The sequence below is a fragment of the Rutilus rutilus genome, assembly GCF_951802725.1.
Source record: "Rutilus rutilus genome assembly, chromosome: 7".
In the NCBI taxonomy this organism is placed as follows: Eukaryota; Metazoa; Chordata; class Actinopteri; order Cypriniformes; family Leuciscidae; genus Rutilus; species Rutilus rutilus.
In genome coordinates this window covers 29,405,937-29,431,937 of record NC_140221.1, presented here as the reverse complement: position 1 = coordinate 29,431,937, position 26,001 = coordinate 29,405,937, and the positions used below count along the sequence as shown (strand labels likewise).

Below are 26,001 nucleotides of genomic sequence, written 5' to 3'. Positions count from 1 at the left end.
AAAGAAAAGAAAAATAGGACACTACGACAGCCCAAGAGCATGTTTCATAGTGGGATGTCCATAAATTCAGGTGATGCAACCATAATAAGCAGTGTCCCACTTCAACTCTTCTGGATCTTGTCTTTTTTTTTTTTTTACTCTGGATACCAACGCATAGCCTATACAGTACGGTACACCTCTCTGCACCGCTGGCACTGTCCCATTCTATCCCGGGACTCTCAATTGAAACAAACCAAGCAGGACGTGAATTTTGTCTTCCTTAAAACATGTACTGCCTGAACTCTAAGGTAAGATCTACTAACGTGATGCTTATGCTCAAGCTTATTTCTTGATACTGGAATACTGAGTGTATCCTATGTGTATGTGTATGTGTGTGTGTATGTGTATATATATATATATATATATATATATATATATATATATATATATATATACACACACTGTATATAGCTATAGATTAACTTCCTCCAGTGTTTACATTATAAACCTTATAACACCATGTAATGTTTGAGAATCTACTATCACGGTCAGTTTAGTTCCTATTTATCTGAAGTGTGTTGTGTTTAGTTACAAGAGGGCATCTGTTTCACCATTGTATCAGCTTGCACCTCTAACGTATAAATTAGGTCAAAGGTGTAGTCGGGGACACTAATTAGGACTGAGAACATTAACATGGCCACTTTGTGTGGAATATCCGATCTTTAGGGCTATGCTGTGATTCCACGATTCCATCATTTTACACCATGACTTGCTAATTGACGTTCACTGCATTTACTTTTTTGTTTTAAATGTATTATTTTATTAATTTAAAAATGAAATGTTTTGAAGCCACGTGTTATCAAAAGGTAAATTATTAATAATAAGATGTTGTGGAAAGTTAGTTTACCTTTGGAATCTTGTATATGTGATGATGTGTCACTTGTGGTGATGTGCAGTGTATATTATGAGAAAATGAAAGCGTTTATTGACCTTTGATGCATGTAAACCTGTTGTAGGAGACCTCCAAAACAAAATTAGGAACCTTTAAAATAGCATAATTTGGGCACTTTAACAGGTTGGAGTGGTTCATTGGTGCAAAGAAAAAGCAGACATGATGACTAGGTTTTAGACAATATTACTGCCTTTTGAGTTGGACACATTTGAGGACACATACTGTTCCATTCCAGTCTTATTTGGTGCACTTGTTCAACCGTTTCACTGAAAAGAATTGGTTCAAAAGCAGGGCAGTGCACAGACATTTTTAGGGGCAGTGGCCCTGTCTAAAAAATGTATATCTCAAGACATGAAACTAAAAATACATCAAGTAGGGCAACTGAACCATACATTACCTGAGGAAGTCTAGTAATTACATTCTTTTACAGTAATGAGGTAAACATCCGCTGACTCAGGTTCCATCAGAACCTCAAATGACCGTCCCAGCAGAGTCTGAGTAATTACACCTCTATCAGTTTGTAAAAAAATAAAACAGAGACAATTTTACACCAAATGGGCTATGAGCCACGGGCCACGTGTTGGTGAGTGGGTAGTAATTAGCAGAAAACGGATCCACCTAATCAAAGATCAGTAACTAGACTCCAACAATGTAATTTTGTGCAGAAGAAGACAGGTAGGAGGGGAGGGAGTAGGGTGTTAGCTCAGGTTTCCACAGCCTTGTGTTACACATGGTGGGGCAGCGGCCGCTAAGGAGAGGTGCTGAATGAGATCTTCTCTTGCTGCCCCTCCATGAATCATTCAGCATCTTGGAGCAGACCAAGAGCTGAGTTTAGTAGTGGTGCTTAAAGTGAAATAATGTCACGAGAGCTCTTCACCATGGATAGAAACGTGAGATAGAGAAAGAGAAGAACGGTTAGAAAGAAAAAGCAAGCAGAATTGATCAGGACTGAATGTGAAGTGGATCACTCTAGTCTAGATGTGTCTTCTTCTGGTCTGAGTTTCCATCATGCCAGGGCAAACTGGACACTGAAAGCCCTTTATTCTACTGAACACCGGACTAATACCAGGAGAATAAAGATTCATCTATTCTGGAAAAAGCAATGGATACTGAGGTAATTCAGGAATATTTCAGACGCTTATAGCTGACTGTGCCCTTTTTTAATTTGGCCTAAGATTAATTAGTATTGTGTCTATTTAGAGTATAAATGTTTGTCTCAAGATTGTGACAGAAAATTAGATCATATTACGAGCATATTTGTTTTAAATGGTAAATTAAAAATACACAAACTGACAAAAAGTACAAAATATTTTTTGTTCTATAAGTTCCTCTTGGTATTTCTTTTTTTACATTTGAGACTTGTTTTAATATTTAATGCAAATGTGACTGCAAACGACCATGAGAATGTTATTATTTGGGGGTAAAATTTAGTTCTCCCTCATACTTAGTATATGTATATATATATATATATATATATATATATAAACAGAGAAATCCATGTAAATGGTGTAAATAGGTTCAAAAAGGTAAATCAGACTTTTAGCTGTAAATATTTGTCAAGACTTTGCTTAGTGACTTTTACAGAAGAATGTGGGTCAGTGACCAACGATTAGCTCTAGCTTTTTCCGAAGTCTCAAGCCATATTGTGAGCTGAGCACTGGGATCCTGTGACATACTAAAGTTTTGGGACAATAGCGTGGCCTCTCAGATGATGGTCATTTAGCCAGATAGACTTTCCTTCTCCCTCAAAATCAGCTTTAATGTCTCAATGACTCACTCGGAAATACAACAAGATGTATCTAATAACATTGACACCAAAATGGAAATCTAAGTCCTCACGGAAATTAAACTGTGTTTTTTTCAATTAAAGTCCCCTTGTAGTCAATAATTTTATCCCTTAAAACTCACCTTTGATCACCAAAATTAGGGATGTCCTGATACCACTTTTTCACTTCCGATACGATACCGATGCCGCAGCTTTGGCTATTTGCCGATACCGATATCAATCCGATATTTTTATTTTATTCTTGAACTAATACTACTAATAATAAAATATATGGAAGCACTTTGCTCAATTAGCCACACAAGACTGCCACCCTTTATTCAAAAGACCTTGAGATATGTTTGGTAATTGTACCTGAATTAATTTAAAATTAATTTGCTATATTTCAAATCAATATATTTGTTTCCTTAAAATTTTATGAGTTATTCTCATCTGAATTATAAATAATTTATTTCTGTATAAAATAATACTACCATTAAAAACATTATTTGATTTTCTTTTTTAATCAATGTAGAATGTGTAACTTCAAAATAAACAGATTAGTGCTCTGTTTTAGGACAAGAAATGAAAACCAATGCAATATGATGAATGTCCAAAAGATCATTTTTGCTTTTAAACAGCGTGTGTGTGTGTGTGTGTGTGTGTGTGTGTGTGTGTGTGTGTGTGTGTGATTTTGGTTGGGTGACAGTTGTAGGTTACAGTTTGACAAGAGTTTACAGTTTGACAAAAGCACAATGTTGTGTTTTACACAAATATAAGTAGGCTAAACACTTTTTGCAGTTTTAATGATGTCCTGTATGAACAAAATGACGGAGTATGTTTTTATGTTTCCACTGTTCGATCGCGCCCGTGCCTCTCTCTCTTTGAGACACACACACACACACACACACACACACATTCCAGCATTGCAATCTTGACATCGCAGCCTGTTCATTTTGCTGCGTTCACACCAAACGCGAATAGAGCGTCAAATTCGCGTCTATCGCGTCTAGTTCGATGCTTGAACAGTTTGAATCCATTCGCGCGTATAATGATAAAGCGAGCGTTTGAAGCGAAATAGATCTGTAAATAGATGTTCAGAGCTAAGGCGGGGCTACAGAGTAGGTGTCCCTAAAGAACCCGCGTATGTCTATGCGCGTATCTAACAGTAGTTCCGCATTACATTAATTAATGTGCATGCGAGTTTTATTTATTTTTATACTGTGTATTCTCCGTGTAAATCCATGCACCGAACCGTGATGCACGTACCGAACGTACGTTCAATACGAATACATGTACCGTTCCACCCCTAATAGGTATCGGTATCGGGTATATTTTTTTCTCCCCTCCGATATCCGATCTAGCATTCTGGGCCAGTATCGGCACGATACCGATGCCGTGGATCGGATCGGGACATCCCTAACCAAAATTACATAATTAAATGTTTTTTCCATGAAAAAAAAAAAAAATCTTCATGCCTTAAAATAGCTTGAATGTAACTCTACACCCTTTCCTCATTTAGTATACGTGGTTCTATGAATATGATAATTAGCCCCGCCTCCACTCACTCACACAAGCTCAGAGATCCACTCGTTGACGTGATTGGTTACAATGTAGTTTGTGACGTCAGAAACAAGCGCTTTCAAACCACAGTTTTGAGAATATCTTTGGTTCACTGCAGTTTTAAGAAGAAAAGACACAGCAATGGTGTTGACTTATGATTTTGCACATGGTTTGTCTTAAAGCATATTAAAACACCACATTGACATACAAAACAACATTAGAACACACAGACCTTTTTAAGACCTAATTAGTTGTGTAATTACAGGAGGAAAATATCAGCAAGCTCACACTTCCCAATGGTAATAAAAAAAACAGTATAATGTGCATATTATTATAATACATCATTATGTTATATATAATATTGTATCATTTATATGCATAGCTAAATATTCACGTTGCAACCTAGTAATTTTAAGTCTTTCAGTTGGTTATTGGTACCAAGAAATAAAAGTTTAAAACACTGAGTTTAAAGCTAAGATGATGATTGTCTTTTAAACAGATGCAATACATAACATTCGGTGTGTAATGAGAGAGGAACACTGACAGACTGCCAGAATCTTGGCATCCCCTCTTGGCTCTAGTTTGAGTGCTCTTTGCCAGCTCATAGACAGGACTCAAATGTGATGCCAGCTTTATCTTTCAGAACATTTCCTAGTCTCTGTCTGCACTTTTGCTTTTGTGGTACAATAGACTGACAGCTTACTTAGCTATATTTTTTTGATAACACTTTTGTTCAATAGTCCACTTCAGACATTTTACTAACTATAAGTAATTTTGCAACTATGTCAACTTCCAGTCATTTCAGTATTAGACTGTCTGCTTAATATCTGCTAACATTTGATTTTGATGCTCCCCCAACATTCTACTGACTATAAGAAACTTTGCAAGTATATGTCAACTTATTCTATTAACACTAACCCCAACCTAACAGTCTACTACTAATACTCTGAGTTAGTTGACATGTAGTTGCAAAGTAACTTATAGTTAGTAGAATGTCTAAGTGGACTATCAAAATAAAATGTAACCTTTTATTTTACTAATGTTATCAAAAACTGTTTTAAATATTCCCTGGACATGCAGTTTAGAAAATTAAACTTGTAACGTATTGTGCACATCTTGTGGTTTCAACTGGACTTCTTCAAATATGATATTATTGAGAGAGAGAGAGAGAGAGAGAGAGAGAGAGAGAGAGTCTCATCTGTTCTTAGAGGTAAATCAAGCATCAGTATAGCACCAGACAGGAATGGTTCATTTATTTTTTGTATGCCTGTGACCTTGGCCCAAATTCCATCCCATGACAGGAATGGAGAGGAACCGTGTAATCTCTGATAGAAATAGATTCGCCCTCGGGTTTAAAGGAACCAAGATAGGACAAACCTATGCTGAGCAGAGCTTTTCAGGATGCAAGACAATAAATCCATAACGATTTCTGTTTTAGACAGATGTTTCTTGACACACACATACACGCAGACCCCCGTTTCCTTAGCAAACTTTTTATTAATGACTTCCCATGGTGGAAGTGGTGAGTGTGATATGACAGTGTTTCCTGTTGTACTTGAAATAATCACAGATGCTCTTTACAAAACTGGATAAAATCACACAGTTCCCACATCATTACACAGAGAAACAATCACTGCACTGAAGGTAAGGGCTCCCACTTTTACTTTTAACTATTTTTTAAATGTGCATTCTCTAAATACATTTTCAAAATATTGTTCGAGGTCTAAGATAGGCCTGTAATATGAGAGAACCAAAATATATATATATATATTTATGCAAATTATTACGCAAATTGTAGATTTAAATTTATTCCTAAAGTGAATCCTGAGCAGAGCAAGCAGTGCAGCTGGACTAAAATACAGCTGACTGTGATATGTCTCTCTGAAAATAAACTATGTAAATTCGCTCAGTTATTTTTACGTTTTTTTTTTTTATATATAACAGTTTAGGAGTAGTAGCCTGACTCAGGAATATATGTCATATCAAGAATCACACTGTTGCAACAAATAAAATTTAGTATCAGCTATAGTGTTTTTCTTTAACAAAATATAAATTATTTAGCCTTTGAATATATAGTTAATATTTGCAATATCTGTACACTGTAAAAATGTGTACACATTTAGGCATCTGTTAAAGGTGATCTGTTAAAGTTCAATTTGAGCATCAGAATGGGGAAGAAAGGAGTTTTAAGTGACTTTGAAGTTTGAACGTGGCATTATTGTTGCTGCCAAACGGGCTGGTCTGAGTATTTTCTCGGGACATTTTGGGCCCCTTAGTACCAATTTAGCATTGTTTAAAGCCACATCCTACCTGAGTATTTTTGTCCATGTCCATCCCTGACCACAGTGTACCCATCTTTCAGCTACTTTCAGCAGGATAACGTGCCATGACAAAGCTCAAATCATCTCAAAACTATTTTCTTGAACATGACAATGAGTTCACTACACTCAAATGGCCTCCACAGTCACCAGATCTCAACCCAATAGAGCACTTTTGGGATGTGGTGGAATGGGAAATTTGCATCATGGATGTGTAGCTGGCAAATTTGCCAATATGTAATATGTCAATATGGACCAACATTTTTACCAGCACCTTGTCAAATCTATGCCACGAACAATTAAGGCAGTGCTGAAGTTTCATTATTTAAGTGTCTTTTTTAAATAACTTTTTTAGAGGACATAGGACTTCATCAACACACAAAAATATATCCTTCCTGTTTGTCAAAAGACCAAGGCAGACCCTGCCGTTATCAGTGTTGATTGATGAATGTTCCTTTTGATGGACTGTGCAGAAAAAAAAACATTTTAGATTAGATAAGTAAGGCAGGGCTCAGGCGGTTCATGGCATTTTGTTGACAGGATTTGTTCAAGGCCACATCCAAAATGATATATTAGCCTACTGGATGTAGAGTGATAAAGTGATAAATAATAAAGTCAGAGTGAAGGAAAGTCGATGTACATCAGTGAGAGACTATTGTTAAATAATCATCATTAAGATTTTTTTTTTAATATAAATAGTCAATTAAATAAGTTAAATAAATAAGTGTTTTAAGTACAAAGCAACTTCTAATGCTGTTGCTGCACAAACTTACAGTAAACTTATAGCCTGAAAACAAGGTGAACAAGTTCATAATGGTAATTAATTCTCCTTGAAATAAGAACACATCTGTAAAAACACATCTACCTTTTATTGGAATCGCTGATCGACACCTGTTTCTTTTTATTTTTCTTGTCTGTGATTAACAGAGTTTAGAGGAGCGCTGCCAGCGGATCCTACAGGAGATGGAGGGGTGTTTGACGGCTCGGGACCGGGTGGGCATTCAGGACTTTGTTCTTCTGGACGCCTACACGAGTGAGACCGCATTTATGGACAACCTTAGAAAACGGTTCAACGAGAACCTTATATATGTGAGTCCTGCACCCACTCATGTGACTTCTGAGAATAGACTGGGATAAAGGCCGGCAATGCAATATCAAGTATCACTGTTACTTTCATTATTGAGATGGGGTAGAGAATAATGTGGACTCTCATGCTGAACACAGGTCACTGCACACAGCAGGTATCCTACTAAGTGAAAATGTTCTCTATACATCTCATTTGCCTTGTCGCAAGAACTGGAAACTCACTTTGCTGATGATTCAGCATGGAGAAGGTTATGAAGGGCACCTTACAAAGATAAACCTCCTATACGAAACTGCTGAGACAGTTATATTTCATTATGATCCTTCTTTAACCTGTGAGTTTATATTTTTTTGGCAGATTGTTCCAGAACAAACTTTGTAAAAGTTGACAACATATTTTTTAAATGTTTTATTGAACTCGGATCATAACTCAATACTCTTTTGAGGCAAAGGACTGGACATTTTTTCTTAAATGTCTTTGTTTTTCTTACTTAGACCTACATCGGGACCCTCCTAGTGTCAGTAAATCCATATAAGGACTTGGGTATCTATACCAAGAAACAAATGGACATTTATATGGGAGTCAACTTTTTTGAGCTGCCTCCTCATATGTAAGTTTGCATACACAGGAATTATACTTTTATTCCTCAGGGATACATTAAATACAGTGCTATGCATAAGTTTAGACACCCATACTAAAGTTGACTAAAAAGAGGAATAAAAAATCATCTTTTGGAAACTGAACTTAATGCCTTAATTTAAAAAATTAGGAAAAATCCAACCTTTAAGGACACCAATTTTCTTTGTGAATGAATAATGCATCGTAAATAAATAAATGTTCTTCCTTAAAATACAGGGTGCATAAGTTTGGACACCCCTATGTTAAATTCCCATAGAGGCAGGCAGATTTTTATTTTTAAAGGCCAGTTACTTCATGGATCCAGGATACTATGCATCCTGATAAAGTTCCCTTGGCCTTTGGAATTAAAATAGCCCCACATCATCACATAGCCTTCACCATACCTAGAGATTGGCATGGTTTTATTTCAGTTAGCCTAATAGCTAGTTTGATTTGCATTGAGAGATGATCTTATGGAAAGTACCCCATGCCATCTCTAGGTATGGTGAAGGCTATGTGATGATGTGGGGCTATTTTAATTCCAAAGGCCAAGGGAACTTTATCAGGATGCATAGTATCCTAAAAAAAAAAAAAAAAAAAATACTTAAAAATAAAAAATCTGCCTGCCTCTATGGGAATTTAACATAGGGGTGTCCAAACTTATGCACCCTGTATTTTAAGGAAGAACATTTATTTATTTACGATACATTATTCATTCACAAAGAAAATTGGTGTCCTTAAAGGTTGGATTTTTCCTAATTTTTTAAATTAAGGCATTAAGTTCAATTTCCAAAAGATGATTTTTTATTCCTCTTTTTAGTCAACTTTAGCATGGGTGTCTAAACTTATGCATAGCACTGTAGATCAAAAGTGACAGTAAATACTTTTACATTTTTACAAAAAAATATTCTAAATATGTATAATTTAAAATTATTATTAATTATTTTAAAATAATTTTTCAAATAAATATTCATCAAAGAATCCTGAAAAAAAATTGATAATAAGAAATGTTTCTTGAGCAGAAAATCAACATATTAGAATGATATCTGTAGGATAATGTGACACTGAAGTAACGACTGCTGAAAATTCAGCTTTGCCATCACAAGAATAAAATGCATTTTAAAATGTATTAAAACAGTTGTTTCAAACTTTAATAATATATCACAATATTACAGTTTTTACTGTATTTTTTGATCAAATAAATGCAGCCTTGATGATAATAAGAGAAACATTTAAAAATATTACAGACCCCAAACTTGGCAATGTATATGTACACATTTACCGTTTGTTCTTAAACTTTACTTTCTTATGGTTTCTTACTTATATTCTTCTTTGAAGATCATTGTTTTAAATGTAGTTTTTCTGACCTCTCAGATTTGCACTTGCTGATAACGTGTACCGGACAATGGTTAGTGAAACCAACAACCACTTCATCCTCATCTCTGGTGAGAGTGGTTCTGGTAAGACAGAGGCCTCTAAGAAAGTCCTGCAGTTCTATGCAGTAAGCTGTCCCAGCACTAGACTCCTGGACAACGTGAGAGATCGGCTCCTTCTTTCAAATCCGGTGCTGGAGGTCAGAATTTTTTTCTAAATTTATCAGTTGAAAACGTTGAAAAATTCTCAGTGTGCATGCTCAAAGTGTTGCGCGATGTGAAGTATTAATGCTGAGGGTTTTATCTCTACAGGCTTTTGGAAACGCCAAAACCCTGAAAAATGACAACTCGAGTCGATTTGGAAAGTATATGGACATACAGTTTGACCATCGGGTAAAGTTCGATTCGGACAGAAGCAGGATAGCAGAAAAGCATTCCTTACAAATGTAAATACTTGCTTATTCTTTTAGGGAGCAGCTGTCGGTGGCCACATCTTAAGCTACTTACTGGAAAAGTCAAGGGTGGTCCACCAAAATCATGGAGAGAGGAACTTCCACATCTTCTATCAGTTAGTTGAGGGAGGGGAGGATGAGCTTCTTCGCTGGCTTGGTTTGGAGCGAAACTGTCAGAACTACCGCTATCTTATTCAGGTTAGAAACACAGATATTACTTTACTTTTTTATTTTTATTGATGCATAGACCTTATCAGAGCCATAAACAAAGTATATTTATTTTATTGTTCAAAATCTATTTTCTGGACAGGGAGAATGTGCCAAAGTGAGCTCCATTAATGACAAGAGTGACTGGAAAACCGTTCAGAAGGCTCTTACTATCGTTAAGTTTAGTGAAAAAGATATAGAGGTAAGATGCTCTCAGAGTGATTGGAGTTCGAGCATGTTGATTTGAGTTTTTGTCCGGTGGGTCACTGGGTCAGTGTAGAAGGCTGATTTTTAGAAAGAGAGGTCATTGTTTAATACCTTTGGTCTTCTTTTAGCATCTGTTTGCGATCATTGCCAGTGTCCTTCATCTCGGGAATGTTCACTTTGAGGCCAGTGCTCTGGGTTATGCCACATTAAACAGCAGTGCAGAAGTGCACTGGCTGTCAAAGGTATGTTCATCTGTCACTTATGTCAAGTTTTAGAATATTTATGCATTCAAAATGGGATAGTTTATACTGTAATGCCAATATTGACTTTTGTTTCTTTGTTGCAATCCATTTCTTCTTTATTCATGTTCTTCTCAGTTATTGGGCATCCCCTCAAACATGTTACAGGAGGGTTTAACTCACAGGAAGATTGAAGCCAAAGCAGAAGAGGTGATGAAAGAAGGATTCTGAACATGGGCTTATTAGTATTGTCAATGTTCTAGACAATAGACTTGAGACAATAGACATCCAGATCTTTTTCTTATGCCAAGTAAATACAACATTTAATGTGACCCAAATACTAGTATGTTTACATAAGCATACTTACTGAAATATTGTTTGTACTTGTTAAAATTATTAATTGCAACATACTGTAGGTAGCCTAAATGCAATTTTTAAATATATATGGTATGACACATTAACTGTTGCATAAAAAGTACGTTTTACATTCATATTCCCATATGAAGTTGTTTTGGACAATTAGTAAATAATTAATTAAATTAATTAAATAATATTAAAATCATTTTGAAAAGTGATTTAAGAGATGGAATAGTATGATATGTTTCTGTACTTCGGAAATGCATAATTATGTAATATTTATCATTTTCAGGTTCTAAGCCCTTTCACCGCTGAACATGCAAAGTATGCCAGGGATGCACTAGCCAAAGCCATCTATGGCCGCACATTCTCATGGCTCGTTAATAAGATTAATGAATCTTTGGCAAATAAGGTATGCATGGTTTACAAATTCTGCTTTTAATAGTAGTATATAACAATAAATTAATTAGTCAATAGATTATTAGGTGTTCGATATATTTATTTCTATCAATGCAGGATTCAACCAGAAAGACGGTGATTGGACTGCTTGACATCTATGGATTTGAAGTGTTTGATGTGAACAGGTGACACTGAAGCATTGCAATCATACACATTACACATTTCCTTCAAGAAAACTCTTAAAATGGGTTAATTAGTTAAAACCATTTAGTAACCTTCTTATCAATATAGTTTCAGAACAAGCCCTCTAGACACATCTAGACACAAATAAATGTGCCATTACTGTAAAGTAGAAACACGCTGCACTGATGAGATTATTGCTATTGCATGTAAATTGTCTTATATTTGTTAAGTACTAGATAAATATTTTGATGGATTGCCATGTATATGATTACTGGTGATTTGCTCCTCAGTTTTGAACAGTTCTGTATAAACTTCTGCAATGAAAAGCTTCAGCAGCTTTTCATCCAGCTCACCCTCAAATCAGAGCAGGAGGAGTACGAGATGGAGGGAATCGAGGTGAAGTACATACATCATTAGTTTGAAATCAACAAGGCCTTTTCAGATATCTACAGATAGTAATGTTATCTAAATGCTTTGTTACACAGATCTGCCTCACTTTCTGTGCTTTGCCATATTTTCATTGATAAACTTTTTTACCCCATGTTGACATTTTAGTGGGAGCCAGTGCCATTCTTCAACAATAAGATCATCTGTGACCTGGTGGAGGAGAAACATAGAGGCATCATATCAGTACTGGTACGTAGAATGGATTCAAGCTGACATACATGACATGATTAAGGGTGCTTTCACACTTGGTTCAATTGTCTGGTGCGACTGAAGGCAGGAAAATGCATAGCGTTGCTCACCTCACTTTTATATTTTGGTTTTTAAACCTTTGGTTTTGTTTTCAAAGCGTCAGCACATAACGGCACTTGCGTCTATCTGCCGTACTGCAAATGTTCTAAAGAATGCGGGAGTCCATTTCTGCTGAAGGCGAGCAGAAATGAAATAATTCTCTCTGCTTGCAGTGCTTCAGTCACGCTTGTCAGGAAAGTGAGGGAGAACACACACAAACACACAGGCTGCATCCGAAATCGCATTCCTCCCTAGGTGAAAAACAGTATGTGACAAAAGAAGTATGTCCGAATTCACAGTACACATAAAAGAGTAGGCAAAAAGTACCGGGATGACCTACTACTTCTGCCGAGATTCTGAAGTGGGCAAACGATGGACATTTTGCTTTCCCATGAGGCCACGGGAGAGGATTTGTGAATGGCAGTAAAGCGACGTAACTGATGCTGATACTACACACACTTGCATACTATACACACAACATGGTGCGCATTATCGAATCATATGTCCAAGTTTTAATCTCATGAGGCAACGATTTTTATCAGGACAAACTTTGAAGGTCTTGGTGGACCCAGAAAAACTTAAGTACATTTAAAAAGTAATTTATAGAGAAAATGTTTGTCTTTTTTCGAAGTTGAATTTTAGCAAATGTTTGTATTTATTGTATTGTTTGTTGGTTGGTTGATTTCTCACAAAGTTTTTCCCATGAGGCCATGGGAGAGGATTTGTGAATGGCAGTGAAGCGACTTAACTGATGCTGATAGGTCACATGATAATGACAGCATGGCGAATGTCATATGTCCGGACATTTATACTACACGCACCTTCATACCATACACACAATTTACCTTTTTAGTGGTCGTGGAGTAATTACTTGTTGAAAATAAGTACCTACTCAAGAGAGTATGCGATTTCGAACGCAGCCACAGCTTTATCGAATCATACGTCATCAATAGCAGTTTACTTTCAACAATTTAGTACGATTGCGTTCATAATCAGCAATGAACCGTACCGGAGTTCACATGAACCATACCCTAGGCCTAGACCACCATACCCAACCGAACTGTGACGTCAGTAGAACCCGGGTGCACACCAAATGTGCTAGTATGAAAGCACCCTTAGCTGCGTTCATATTTCTGTCGAACTGCACTAGAGTTCATTTGGACCTTTTTTCAGGGGTCTCGGTCAGCTTGTTTGGTGCGCACCAGGGTTTGGATGGCAGCGTTCACACTTACACACTTAGTTTCTTTTAATTGAATCAAACCTGCCAAGTGTGAACACACCCTAAGTCACAGTCTTTATGTCTTGTATCCCGCATTAAAGGATGAAGAATGTCTGCGTCCTGGAGAAGCCACAGATTTTACATTCCTGGAGAAGCTAGAGGAGAAGATGTGCGGTCACCCTCATTTTGTCACGTGGGTAAAACATTTTAAATTATTTTTAAACGGACATAACACCAGTATTTAAATGCTATCATAGTACTTCTGTAGGCATTAAAACAGGGATGTCCAATCCTGTTCCTGGAGGGCCACTTTCCAGAGTTTAGCTCTAGTCCTAATTAAACACAACTGAAGCAGCTAATCAAGGTCTTCAGGATCACTAGAAACTTCCAAGCAGGTGTTGGAGCCAAACTCTTTAGGAAGGCAGTCTTCTAGGAGTAGGATTAGACTAGCCTGACTACGTCAGACTTCCTACTTCCGCTAATTTCATTTCGCTCCTGTAGTCAGTCTGACATAGCAGCCTATCTTTCAGTTTTCCACCGGCCTGAAAACAGCCGGGCCAATCAACGAACAGAGGGCGGACTGAGAGCCGTGACGTAGACGCTGATTGTACCGTGGATGCGTAGATTTACTTCACATAATCTGCAAAAGTCGTTCACAGCCATGTTCACTCCGGTATTTCGCTCGATTGTTTAGTTTTTGCATCATACATGCGTTTACAGTGGAAGTTAGATGCGCCTGAGCATGCGCATAACCCACGCCATAACCAAACGTTATGTGATTGGCTTACGGGTAACCAATGATTTTAAACTTCAGACAAGCGCCCCCCCGCGAGAGAGAAAACACTTCTCTATTATGCTATTCCAGACTCTGTCTACGAAGCAAAGTGAAGTAGCAGAGTCTGGTATTACCAGGCTAGGATTAGACACCCTTGTATTAAATTAAATCCTTAAAAAATAATAATAGCTAATTTTGTAGATCCTGAATGTAGATCGCTTGCTTTTATATAGATATTACAGTCAATGGCCTTAGCTAAAACCTTCTCCCGTGGTGGGAAAATATGCATCTACCCTTTTAATATAGACATGACCAAGTTGTGTATACAAGGTGTTCTCTAGGCCATACTAGACTGACTCATGGGCATTTATTGAAGGGTGAAGGACTCCTAAAATGCAAATATTGTAGCATTAACTTCTCTAAAATATGTTTTTGGTCTGTATAAAGGTGACTTGAATTGTTACATTTTGTATATGTATCTGCCATGTAATATAACTTGTAAAGCTGATATAGCTGAACAACTAAAACATTCACATGCAAAGTAGAATTGAAGAGCCATGGTACAGTAGTATTTGTACTGCTGCAAAGGTATTGTATTTATTGTAAGGTACTGTATTCATTTATTAATCCAATTCATTGTCTCTAAATCTCAGGCACAAATTGGCTGACCAGAAAACCCGCAAGACCTTGGAACGAGGGGATTTTCGACTCCTACACTATGCTGGAGAAGTTACTTACTCAGTTGTTGGTAAGATACTCAGTGCAAACTGTTTTAAGACAAAAAAAAAAATAAAAAAAAAAAAATATTATTTATCTTGATCTTTTTGTTTTGTCAGGATTTCTTGACAAAAACAATGATCTTCTGTACAGGAACATTAAAGAGGTAAGAGGTTTCCCCACAGCATGTATTCTCTATTGGTCATCTCTAAAAAAAATAATGACTATGAAATCGTCATAAAGATAAAACTTATTTGTTATTATTTAAGGTCATGCGACAGTCTAAGAACAGTATTATCCAGCATTGCTTCCATGCTATTGAACCTGACGGCAAGAAAAGACCTGAGACGGTACAGTGAAAGATGTTTTAATAGCTAACTAAAAAACAAATAATTATAACAGCCTGATCTATATATTTAAAATGTTTTTCTTGTGTTCATTTTCTGGCAATAAGAAACAAATATACAGATTGTTTGACTACAATTTTAGTATAATTAACACAGCAGATTGAAAACCTGAGAGCCCCTCATGATATTATTTCCAACTTAACCTTTATTTAAGCAGTGACAGCTCTTTAATTTACAGGAATCAAAAATACATTGTTGACTGTTTTTGTGAACAGGTAGCCACCCAGTTTAAGAGCAGCCTTGCAGGCCTCACTGAAATCCTCATGACAAAAGAACCATGGTATGTGCGGTGCCTGAAACCCAACCACTGCAAGCAGCCAGGTGAGCCTTTCACTTCACACCTCTTGTTAGTGGTTTTGTCTGCTGAATGTTTTACCAGACGGTGCCAGTGACCTCTCTCTCACTCGCCTAACCTCAGATCACTTTGATGATGTCATGGTGAGACATCAAGTCAAGTACCTGGGGTTAATGGAGCACCTGAGAGTCAGGCGTGCTGGGTTTGCTTATAGGAGAAGATACGAAGTCTTCCTAAAAAGGTGCATTTGCGTTGTGTGTTAGTTTCCAACAATTGCAGCTTGCATACATCTTTTGTATCAGGTGCTTGTTCTCACTTTTTCTCACCTGCAAACATGATCATTGCAGATATAAGGCTCTATGTCCTGACACATGGCCACACTGGAATGGGACACCAGCAGAGGGAGTGCAGCAGCTCATCAAACACCTTGGCTACAAACCAAACGAGTACAAGATGGGAAAGTAAAAACTGGCTACTGCAATGATACTGTGTTGTTCTTCTAGGACCAGGAAATATCCACTACCTATAAAATGTTTATAAAACAAAAATATTTTTTCCCTCTAATTTCTCAAGGACAAAAATCTTTATTCGCCATCCCAGGACTCTTTTTGCCACTGAAGATGCATTTGAGGTCTGCAAGCATGAACTGGGTAAGGCGCCAGTAACATCTGACAAAAGAAGGCTGGGATCCCCTGAAGGTCTAGTTTCAATTCCAGCTTTGACCTGACTGGTTGGTATCTCAAATCTCTTTTGTTACAGCCACAAGGATCCAGGCCAAATACAAAGGCTATAGGGTGAAAGAAGACTACCAAAGGCAGAGAGAAGCAGGTATTGAACATTTCTTGTTTAAAACACTAGAGTTATTAAAGGTCCCATTGCATGGATTATTTTATTATTTTAGAATGTTTCCTGGGGTGCCTTTATAATGTTAGTATGTTTTTTAGATCAAAAGTTGTTATAATTTAGAAATAAAAGGCATATTACCTAGCCTGATTTTAGCCTCTGTTTGAAGGGGCGTGTCTGCTGTGAGACTTCAGTGTAAACGCCCACTGCTGTGATTGGCTGACATGCTTGCATATGAAATATCTAGCATTACATGTGGAACTCTCTCGAAAACTTTTACTATTACAGCTATTATACGTTTTTACTATTACAGCTGTCGGGACTAACGAATCGTGAGAAGTTTTTTAAGTATTTAGATCTATACCCATCACATAAAAGGTTGCAGTGATGAGCACTGAGCAGATGACAGCCTGTTGATCGCGTGAATGAAGATCTTATCATTGCAACGCAGTTTCTGCACTCTCACTAATGATTTCACCCGTGCAAACATGAGGTAAGTACAAGAGCTTCGTTGTGCAGCGTAACAGCGTCATTGAATTCATAACGAGTTTTGGCAAGTGTCCAGATAAACTTGCGCTGTGTGATTGACAGCTTGGGCGATTGGAAAGGGATTGTTCTTTGATCGCTTTCTGTATATATTAATCACAGTTTAAGTACAATTATTTTCATCCTTTGTCACTGATCCGTTTAGTCACTGGCTTGATTTACTGATGCATAAACCGTATTGAACGATTTTGAGAGAAAGATTAAGATTTAAAGGGATAGTTCACCCAAAAATGAAAATTCTGTCATCGTTTACTCACCCTCAAGTTGTTCCAAACCTGTATGAGTTTCTTTGTTCTGCTGAACACAAAGGAAGATATTTGGAAGAATGTTTGTAACCAAACAGATCTCGGTCCCCATTGACTACCATAGTATATTTTTTTCCTACTATGGAAGTCAATGGGGACCGAGATCTGTTTGATTACAAACATTCTTCCAAATATCTTCCTTTGTGTTCAGCAGAACAAAGAAACTCATACAGGTTTGGAACAACTTGAGGGTGAGTAAATGATGACAGAATTTTCATTTTTGGGTGAACTATCCCTTTAAGTCTGAACTTAAACAATTACACATCAGAAATTCACATAACCCACTGGTCCTTCGGAGGCTCGGATGAAGGAACTACATCCAAACCCTGAGCAACTGCCATGCTTTGCCCGTTTGCAAGCCATGATGTCTCTCGAGGAAAAAAACAATATCACGCTCGCGTATATTCTCATATTCTCATGGGCGGGCAAAGAAGAGAAAGGGGAGGTAACCTTTCCCCTTATGACGACATAAAGGGAAGATTTCTAGATTCGCCCTTCTGAGCTTTCATTTTCTCAAAGATACCCAGGGCTTGGTTTACACCCATCAAAACGTCTAGCTACTGGGGGACCATAGGCAGGCTAGGGAAACTCATATTAAGGTTAAAAAACCTCATAAAGTGACATTTTCATGCAATGGGACCTTTAAGAAAAGCATCGGTTGAAATCACAAGAACCTTTCTCCCCTCTAGTGACGACCCTGTACATAACATTACTTTTAATTCATTTTTAACAGCTACCAAGATTGAAACATGTTGGAGGGGCCTTCAGGCCAGAAAAGAGAGGGAAAGAAGAGCCTGGGCTGTCAAAGTCATCAAGAAGTGAGACAATCATGTCAGATCCTTCCTGTCAGTTACTTCTGGTTTTCCGTGACCAAAGTAATGTTGGAAAAGCTTTTATACAGGCACTGAATGACAATTAAATGAAAGTTTTATTGATCTAAATATGATTTTATGTAAATGCACGTTTGGGATCAGTAGGATTTATTTTTGAATAAAATTCAGCAAGTATGCATCAATTTGATAAAACACACAGTATAGACATTTAAAATGTTACAAAAGATTTCTATTTCAAATAAATGCTGTTCTTTTGAACTTATAAATGTATCACTGTTTTCAAATGTTTTTATGATGTTTGAGCTGTAAGATATTTTTTCCCCAATCCTGCAGGTTTATCAAGGGCTTCATGAACAGGAATCAGCCTGTAAGCATGGATAACTCTGAATATCTGGCCTTTGTCAGACAGAGCTACCTCACTCGACTCAAAGAGTACCTGCCAAAATCAGTAATAGACAAAACTACCTGGCTGACTCCTCCACCAATAATGCAAGAGGTAGTCCATATATTTTTGGACCCGTTATCATTGAAACACTGCAAAGTTATTGTTATAGCTGAGGTTTATGATTTCACTAATGAAACTTTACATTTTTATAAATTAATCTATAGGCCTCAGCGCTCTTACGTAAGATGCACACACGTCTCCTCGTACGGAAGTATGTTCGGGGGATCAGTGCACAGCGTAAAGTGCAGGTAAAATGGTCATTTTCACCTCTCATTTATCTGAACATTTATTTTCATATTTTATTCTCTGGCTGGAATACTTTTACAGTTCCATTTCATTTTCAGCTGCAAATCAAAGCACTGACCAGTGACATATTCAAAGACAGAAAAGAGAACTACCCTCAGAGCATCTGCCAACCCTTTGCTGACACTAGGATAAGTAAGAGTTTATGATTTGTTTTATATACTTCTGCTGCTGTAATTGTAAATGCAAAGATCAAGAGTAAACATTACAAAACTTTGCTCTCTCTATGTTTATTGTCTTCAGGTGAACAGGACATGAACGTCAAAGTCTTGCAGCTGATTTGTCCTGAGGGCATTGAGGTATGTAACTATACACATGTATCTACACATTTCTGAGCTTGTTTGACTATGAGTACAGTAGATCTATATTCATTTATTTTTCAGTCAGACAGATGTTTATATCATGGGCAGGGGAAACGGATTGTAAACTCTCTCTCTCTCTCTCTATACAGTACAGTGTTCCAGTGATTAAGTATGACAGGAATGGCTTTCGGCCACGTTTCAGACAGCTGATCTTCACCCAGGCTGCTGCGTATCTGGTGGAGGAGGCCAAAATTAAACAGAGGGTGAATTACAGCTCGCTTAAAGGTAAATCTCAATGCCCAACAGTACTGGATAGATTACTTTAAAAGTACAAATTGTAATCCATTACTGAATACAAATTACATGATAAAAATTTTAATTAGTAATGTACTCTATTACATTACAATTTTGTTGCATTACATTACAACAATGTTTGTTTATAACATTAAAAAGCTAAAATTTAAATCATTGAGTTCATAGGAATCAAGAAATAATTTGAAAGTTAAAAAAATCCAAATAAAACTATCTAATAAAAAGATTAAATATTTAATTTGTTTATGCTGTGCAGCCTCTCAATTTTGCATGTAATTTGTCACGTCTGTTTTTTGTTTAATTTCATGTTCTTGTTCTCTTGTCTTTTATTTAAACAAAACATGAAAAAATACAAAATATTGGTTAGATTTGACTTGACCATGAACATGAAACGCAAAAATCTTTGTTACAAGGAACAAAGCTAGACAGGGAACAATGGAAACATGAGGGCTATATGCACACAGAGACTAATGACTAACAAGGAACACCTGTGTATAATCAAACAATGAACCAATGAGAAAACAGAACGGAGAAACACATGACCTGAAGCAACCAATCAGAACAGGACACATGAGACTAGAGGTGTTCGACATCGGCTGCGGCTGGATGTAACCGATTGGCGAGAGTTGCCGCGTACGTGCGTGCGGGATAGGAGCTGAAAACGGAGACGTGAAGTCGGACACTTTCTGCTTCTCGTAGTGAGGCTTGCAAGCCTGTGTTTGCATACTTTACCACAGCTAAGTGAAATGCAATTTTTGTCAAATACACAGACTTTTCAGAGACATTTTCATTCAATACTTAATGTCCTGCTAAATACAGTGTCTGTTTGTACAAGAATAAAGTTAAACATAAGCCTATACTATCAATGAAGTGGGGTCTACGTTTTTTTATCAGTTTTATTTTGAGAAACATGACACGATATAACATTGTGACTACATGAAAAGAGATTTTACAGTTATAAAAAAACAGATTTGTGAGCATTTGTGGAACTGAAGGTGTGAGAATAATGTGATTGTTGTTTTGTGGTGAATTCGGCCAGTCGTGAAACAGCTGTGTCATCATGCTGAGTCTTCCATCTACTCTCGAATCGCTCTAGCGGTACTTTGATGACATACGTCACAGTTACATTGCGTCGGCGCTGTCTCGAGTCGGACAGAATTTCTATCTGGCATGCACTGCTTCAAGTCAGCCACCGATCGGTCTGCGCAGCGCTGCATGAAGTCAAACAAGCCTTAGGGAAACAAAAGACATGTGCTGCGTCCCAATTCGCCTACTTATATTACGCCCTAAAAGTATGTACTCTTTTTGTGAAGAAAAAGTGCATACTTTTAAGTGTGTAGCAAAAGAGGAGACAAGCTTTGAGACATATCACTTCATACAAGTGCGTCTTTATGGTTGCTCTCTGTCGTATCCCGTCACAGTAAACTGGGCTGTAAGTCATCTTGTCACAGTTAAAATCCTCCTCATTTCATTTCCTACTGTATCGGAAACAAATGTAGTAGCACGTTGATCTGCAGTCGCTGGTCTTTCATGCGGAGACTCTCCTCTTATTAATGCATAATGATGATGCATTTAAAAGTTAATGGCCAAACGGATCGACCACATTGTTATTGCAGATGAAATATAATGGATGACATTAAATAAACATTTTTTTATCAGGTTAAACTTTGATTATTAGTCACTCAAACCTTTATCTAAACCTCTTACCTTTGGTCGCGCACATCCGCCATGTTTTGCAGTTTTTAAACACTTTTTACTTGTGTTTGTAGTTCTGAACCGAATCCTCCTCCAAAGCGCAATGGGTTGTGGGCAATATTAGCCTTTAGAGTGTGCACGGATCCACACTTCAAAATCTACCGGAAATAGTAGATCATCCGGGGACTTTTGACATACTTTTTCCAATATACTATGCTTTGGGACACACTTATTCTAATCTCACATACTATTTAGGATGGATAGTATGGACATTGGGATGCAGGGATGATCAAATGAGGGCAAGGAATCACCTAACAAGGAACCAGGAAACATGACAAAATTTCAAAATAAAAGACATGAAAACAAGAACATGAAATTAAACAAAAAACAGACATGACATAATTATTGTCGCCTGACAAGTGGCCAGTCTGTGTGTGCAATTCCACAAAACTTTTGAGAAAGGAAAATGTAAAAATTTGATTAGGAGTATTTTAAAATGTAATATAATCTAATTACAAGTGTTTAATTTTTGTAATCTGATTATGTAATCCAGATTACATATAATCAACACTACTCGGCACAGATTCCCAATAATTAAGTATGATTGTGTGAAATTTGCCATCAATTCAGATTTCAGTCTTATTTTTATATTTTGAACTTTTTTTTTTTTACTCTTGTAACACACCATTACTAAATAGTAAAGTTCCATACCATACAATAACTTTGTTTACATAAGATATATTTGCGTATTTACAGGGGTGTCTGTCAGCAATTTAAGTGACAATTTCCTGATTCTCCATGTCACATGTGATGACACAAAGCAAAAAGTAGGTGAACAAATACCTTTGTGAGCGAGTAATTGCTTTAAATGACTGTCATGTGGTAAATTGAAACAAAAACAAACATTTTGTTTACACACATGTATAGTAATAGAAATTGAATACAATAACCTGTCATTGTAATATTCTCTTTTTAGGGGGACCTGGGGCCTCATTTATAAAGCTTGCGTACGCACAAAACGGGGCTGAAAACATGCGTACGCCAGTTCCTGCGCAAAAGGTGGGATTTATAAAGAAAAACTTGACGTGAAAATATGCGCACCTACACGCAAACTCTGACCCATGCGTACGCACATTTTGGAGACGGAGCAGTTTGGCGACACCGATGGTGAGTTGGAGTTAAATGTCTTTTTGGTCACTTTTAGAATTTAGAATTAAAATTAAACATAATACAGACAGATAATACAAATATAATTTCACTCACCAAGCCTGTCACTTGAAGCAAATATCCATTCCTTCTTATGTCCGCGCCAGCGATCGCGTTGGGCCGTTTAGTGAAACTGACGCAGTTTAAATAAATAAAATAATGATTTAAACTATGTTTTACTTCTGATATAAACATTTAGATTAAATATGCCATTCAAATTATGGAGTTAAACACTTAAACATGAAATCATACTGAAAAGTTACAACATTTTTTTATATTCAATTCAATCAATAGAAATATTTGTTGTGGATGCGATTGTTTTTGAACACTTTTCCTGTGGCGTGCTTTAATGTTTTAACCACAGAGATAATTGCTTATCATGATAATACCAGATTGTCTGAGAAAATAGTTTCGTGCAAATAATGCCCAAGGCCTATCTGTTTCCATTAAAAATATAAATCAATTAAAAATACAATTCGGCCAGTGGAAAAGATTGAGAAAAACTTTCTCTGAAATGTATTTTACACTATTTGATTTATAGGCTATTCAAAAACAAGGCAAGGATAGACAACTACTTGATTTGTATTAATGTAATGTTTCTTGTACCGTTTATATCATTTGCATATGATTATTCATCCACGTGATAACGTTTAAGTTATCACGTGGATGAATAATCATATGCAAATGATATGTAGATGAGGATCTGCATAGTAAAACTAGGTGTTGTAAGCTCCATATATGGTTATTTCGGGTGGAGACGCATGTGCGCACAATCTTCCGCTGACTGGGATTTATAAAGTGAATTCTGCGCAGGTACTGGCGTACGCACGGTTTTATAAGTCTGAATATTTTTTTGCGTACGCCATTTTTGGCTTTTATGCGTACGTACATTTTTAGTAAGGTTCCTACGCACAGTTTTATAAATGAGGCCCCTGGTCTTGCAGTGCAGCTATCTATTCGAGGCATTGACAAAAATCTGTGTAGTGACAAAAAACCGAAGCCTTATCAAAGTTGTACAAGAAAGGTGAGATACTTTTACCTGAATTGCCTTTGGGTACTCGGTCCTGCTTTCAGAGATAAATTGTTTGTTGTATTGGTAACACTTTACAATAAGGTTTCATTTGTTTTAGTTAAGGCATTAACTAAAATGAACTAACTATGAGCAATACATTGGTTTTGTTACAGTATTTATTAATCTTTGTTAATGTTAGTTAAAAAAAAGACAGCTGTTCATTGTTTGTTCAGGTTAGTTCACAGTGCATTAATGTTAACAATAACAACTTTTGATTTTAATAATGTATTAGTAAATGTTGAAATTAACATTTAAAAAAGATAAAATGCTGTAGAAGTGCAGGTCATTATTAGTTCAAGTTAACCAATGTTAACAAATGAAACCTTATTGTAAAGTGTTAGCATTGTATTTAAATGCATGCATTATACATATACTGAATCATTGTCATTTGTAGTGTGAGGTTTGACATCCAGCCTGGCAAAGAGGGCTTTGTGGATTTTAAGAGCAGCACTGAATGCATGGTCTACAGAGCCAAGAATGGACACTTGATGGTGGTGGGTTCACATAATTCAATGTATACCACATAATGAATACATTGGAAACATAAAAAATATTTGTTTTTGTAATCAGTTGTCATTATATACCACTATAATGTGTAATATTATTAAAAATGTCTATTTATGTGATCATTTTGAAGGCATTTACATTTTTCTTTTGCAGGAATCTGCACGGACAAAATCTCGGTGACACGTTTCTCCTCTCAAAACGTATCTTCAATGGCCCAATTAATGCATTTCAGTCAAGTTTAAACTCTACAATTTGCCCTAAAAGAACCTACACTCTAACAGTTTCCCTAATCAAACACACCTGATTCAACTTATCAGTTCATTAGTATAAACTCCAATACCTGAAATGAGTTTATCAGAAAATGGAGAGGAAATGTGGACTTATGGGGCTATTCCAGGACCAGGGTTGGGTAACCCTAAAATATTAATGTATTTTTCAAGGGACAAATCATGAAATATCTTTGTAATTTATTCACCAAATAAGAGAAAAGGGAAACAAGTCAGACAGGTGCAATGGGTAATAGGATTTTTATTTTTTATTTGTTTTATTTGAATAATATCAGGTTAAATTCTGTATTTTAGTTGTATATTTTACATTGTCTTTGTGTATTTATAAGCCCATGTTTTGTTATAAACATCCAGCCGTTAATGAAAATTGCTACGTTTTTTTATCACATGAATTGAGTTTGTCTTGGTTTTTGCTAATTGTGGATCTTTCTGGTGGACAGAATATAGAAAAATAGTTGCTTCAAAGCACAAACCTGTTTTCCTCAAATGATGTAAATGTGTTAATTTTGTTAAATCATAAAAGTTAACTGTTCAGCAAAAAAAAAACAAAAAAAAAAACAAAACAGTGCATTAGTTACTCTGCCCAAGAACCTTTTTAAAACTGTGTCAATTGTGTTAGTTTATTTTGTTCTTTATCCCATACTGCCAACACCTGACTACATAGGGCATGCCATCTTCTGCTTTGCACTGACAAACATATAACAAATATCTAACAACTGGCTTCATATGTCCAGAACACCAGAGCAAAACAATGCATGCATGTAGGCATACACAACATTTGTATACATTCAAATATAAAAATGCCACTTGTTGAGAGACACAGAACACACATGTAATATCTGCATAGAGATCTGATAATCAATTCCACATCAAGCAGTTGCTGTCCTTTATATAATACTTTATCTAGCCTAGTGCATTAAAATGTCTGTAGCAGTAGCGGTGTTAAAGTACAGAAAATATTAGCATTTGTATAATTTCATATAATCAAGATGTTCAACTCATTTAATGATTATGTAGTGTTTGTTTGTTTTTTTAAATAAAAATTGTGATGTCTGGGTTTTCTCCTGCAAATTCAGTTCAGCCATGTATAAACTGTATTATGACTGCAGTGGTAATAAAGTGGTTATTAATTATTGAGTTGTAGCCTACTTTGTGGACATTCAACACGAGACCCTGATGTTTCCTATAAGCATACAAATAGAAAAAACGAATGTATGATGATTCATAAATCATATTGAGAATTTTTTGAGTAGGCTTATATGAGATGATGACCTAATATGAAACTGTTTGTTGCCACCTCGTGGTGAATGAATGGAGAATGTTTTGATCAAGGTAGCCTACTTCGAGATCGATGCCTCAAACTATTTAATCATTTAATAAAAAAGTTTGAACCTTTTGATAAACATCAGCCTCTGTCTTTTGCTCAATATGTTTTTCCAACTCTATAACGAGAAACGTGACAACCACCGCAACGAATGCGTGCAAGTGGCGACGTGGAGAACCT

At 36.5% G+C, this 26,001-nt stretch overlaps 1 protein-coding gene across 1 annotated transcript; it reads left to right on the top strand.

Moving 5' to 3' along the window:
- The first annotated feature begins 96 nt into the window (after positions 1 to 96).
- myo1hb (myosin IHb) lies at positions 97 to 25,630 on the top strand. Its single transcript, XM_084414729.1, has 32 exons — positions 97 to 287; positions 7,502 to 7,663; positions 8,153 to 8,268; positions 9,651 to 9,849; positions 9,962 to 10,042; positions 10,120 to 10,299; positions 10,412 to 10,510; positions 10,644 to 10,757; positions 10,893 to 10,964; positions 11,404 to 11,523; positions 11,628 to 11,695; positions 11,984 to 12,089; positions 12,249 to 12,329; positions 13,749 to 13,840; positions 15,076 to 15,170; positions 15,259 to 15,305; positions 15,409 to 15,489; positions 15,762 to 15,867; positions 15,965 to 16,082; positions 16,189 to 16,302; positions 16,415 to 16,491; positions 16,601 to 16,669; positions 18,269 to 18,353; positions 18,702 to 18,864; positions 18,978 to 19,061; positions 19,158 to 19,251; positions 19,360 to 19,415; positions 19,568 to 19,703; positions 22,182 to 22,272; positions 23,560 to 23,655; positions 24,098 to 24,197; positions 24,364 to 25,630. The coding sequence occupies exons 1-32, from the start codon at positions 267 to 269 to the stop codon at positions 24,388 to 24,390; spliced, it is 3,150 nt and encodes a 1,049-aa protein (XP_084270855.1). The 5' UTR covers positions 97 to 266; the 3' UTR covers positions 24,391 to 25,630.
- The last annotated feature ends 371 nt before the right edge of the window (positions 25,631 to 26,001 follow it).

Coding starts and splice junctions, on each gene's coding strand:
- myo1hb (XM_084414729.1), top strand. CDS start 267: ATGTACTGCCTGAACTCTAAG. Junction 16,670..18,268: donor CCAAAGGCAGAGAGAAGCAG/GTATTGAACATT, acceptor CATTTTTAACAG/CTACCAAGATTGAAACATGT. Junction 22,273..23,559: donor GTAGGTGAACAAATACCTTT/GTGAGCGAGTAA, acceptor TTTATAAATGAG/GCCCCTGGTCTTGCAGTGCA.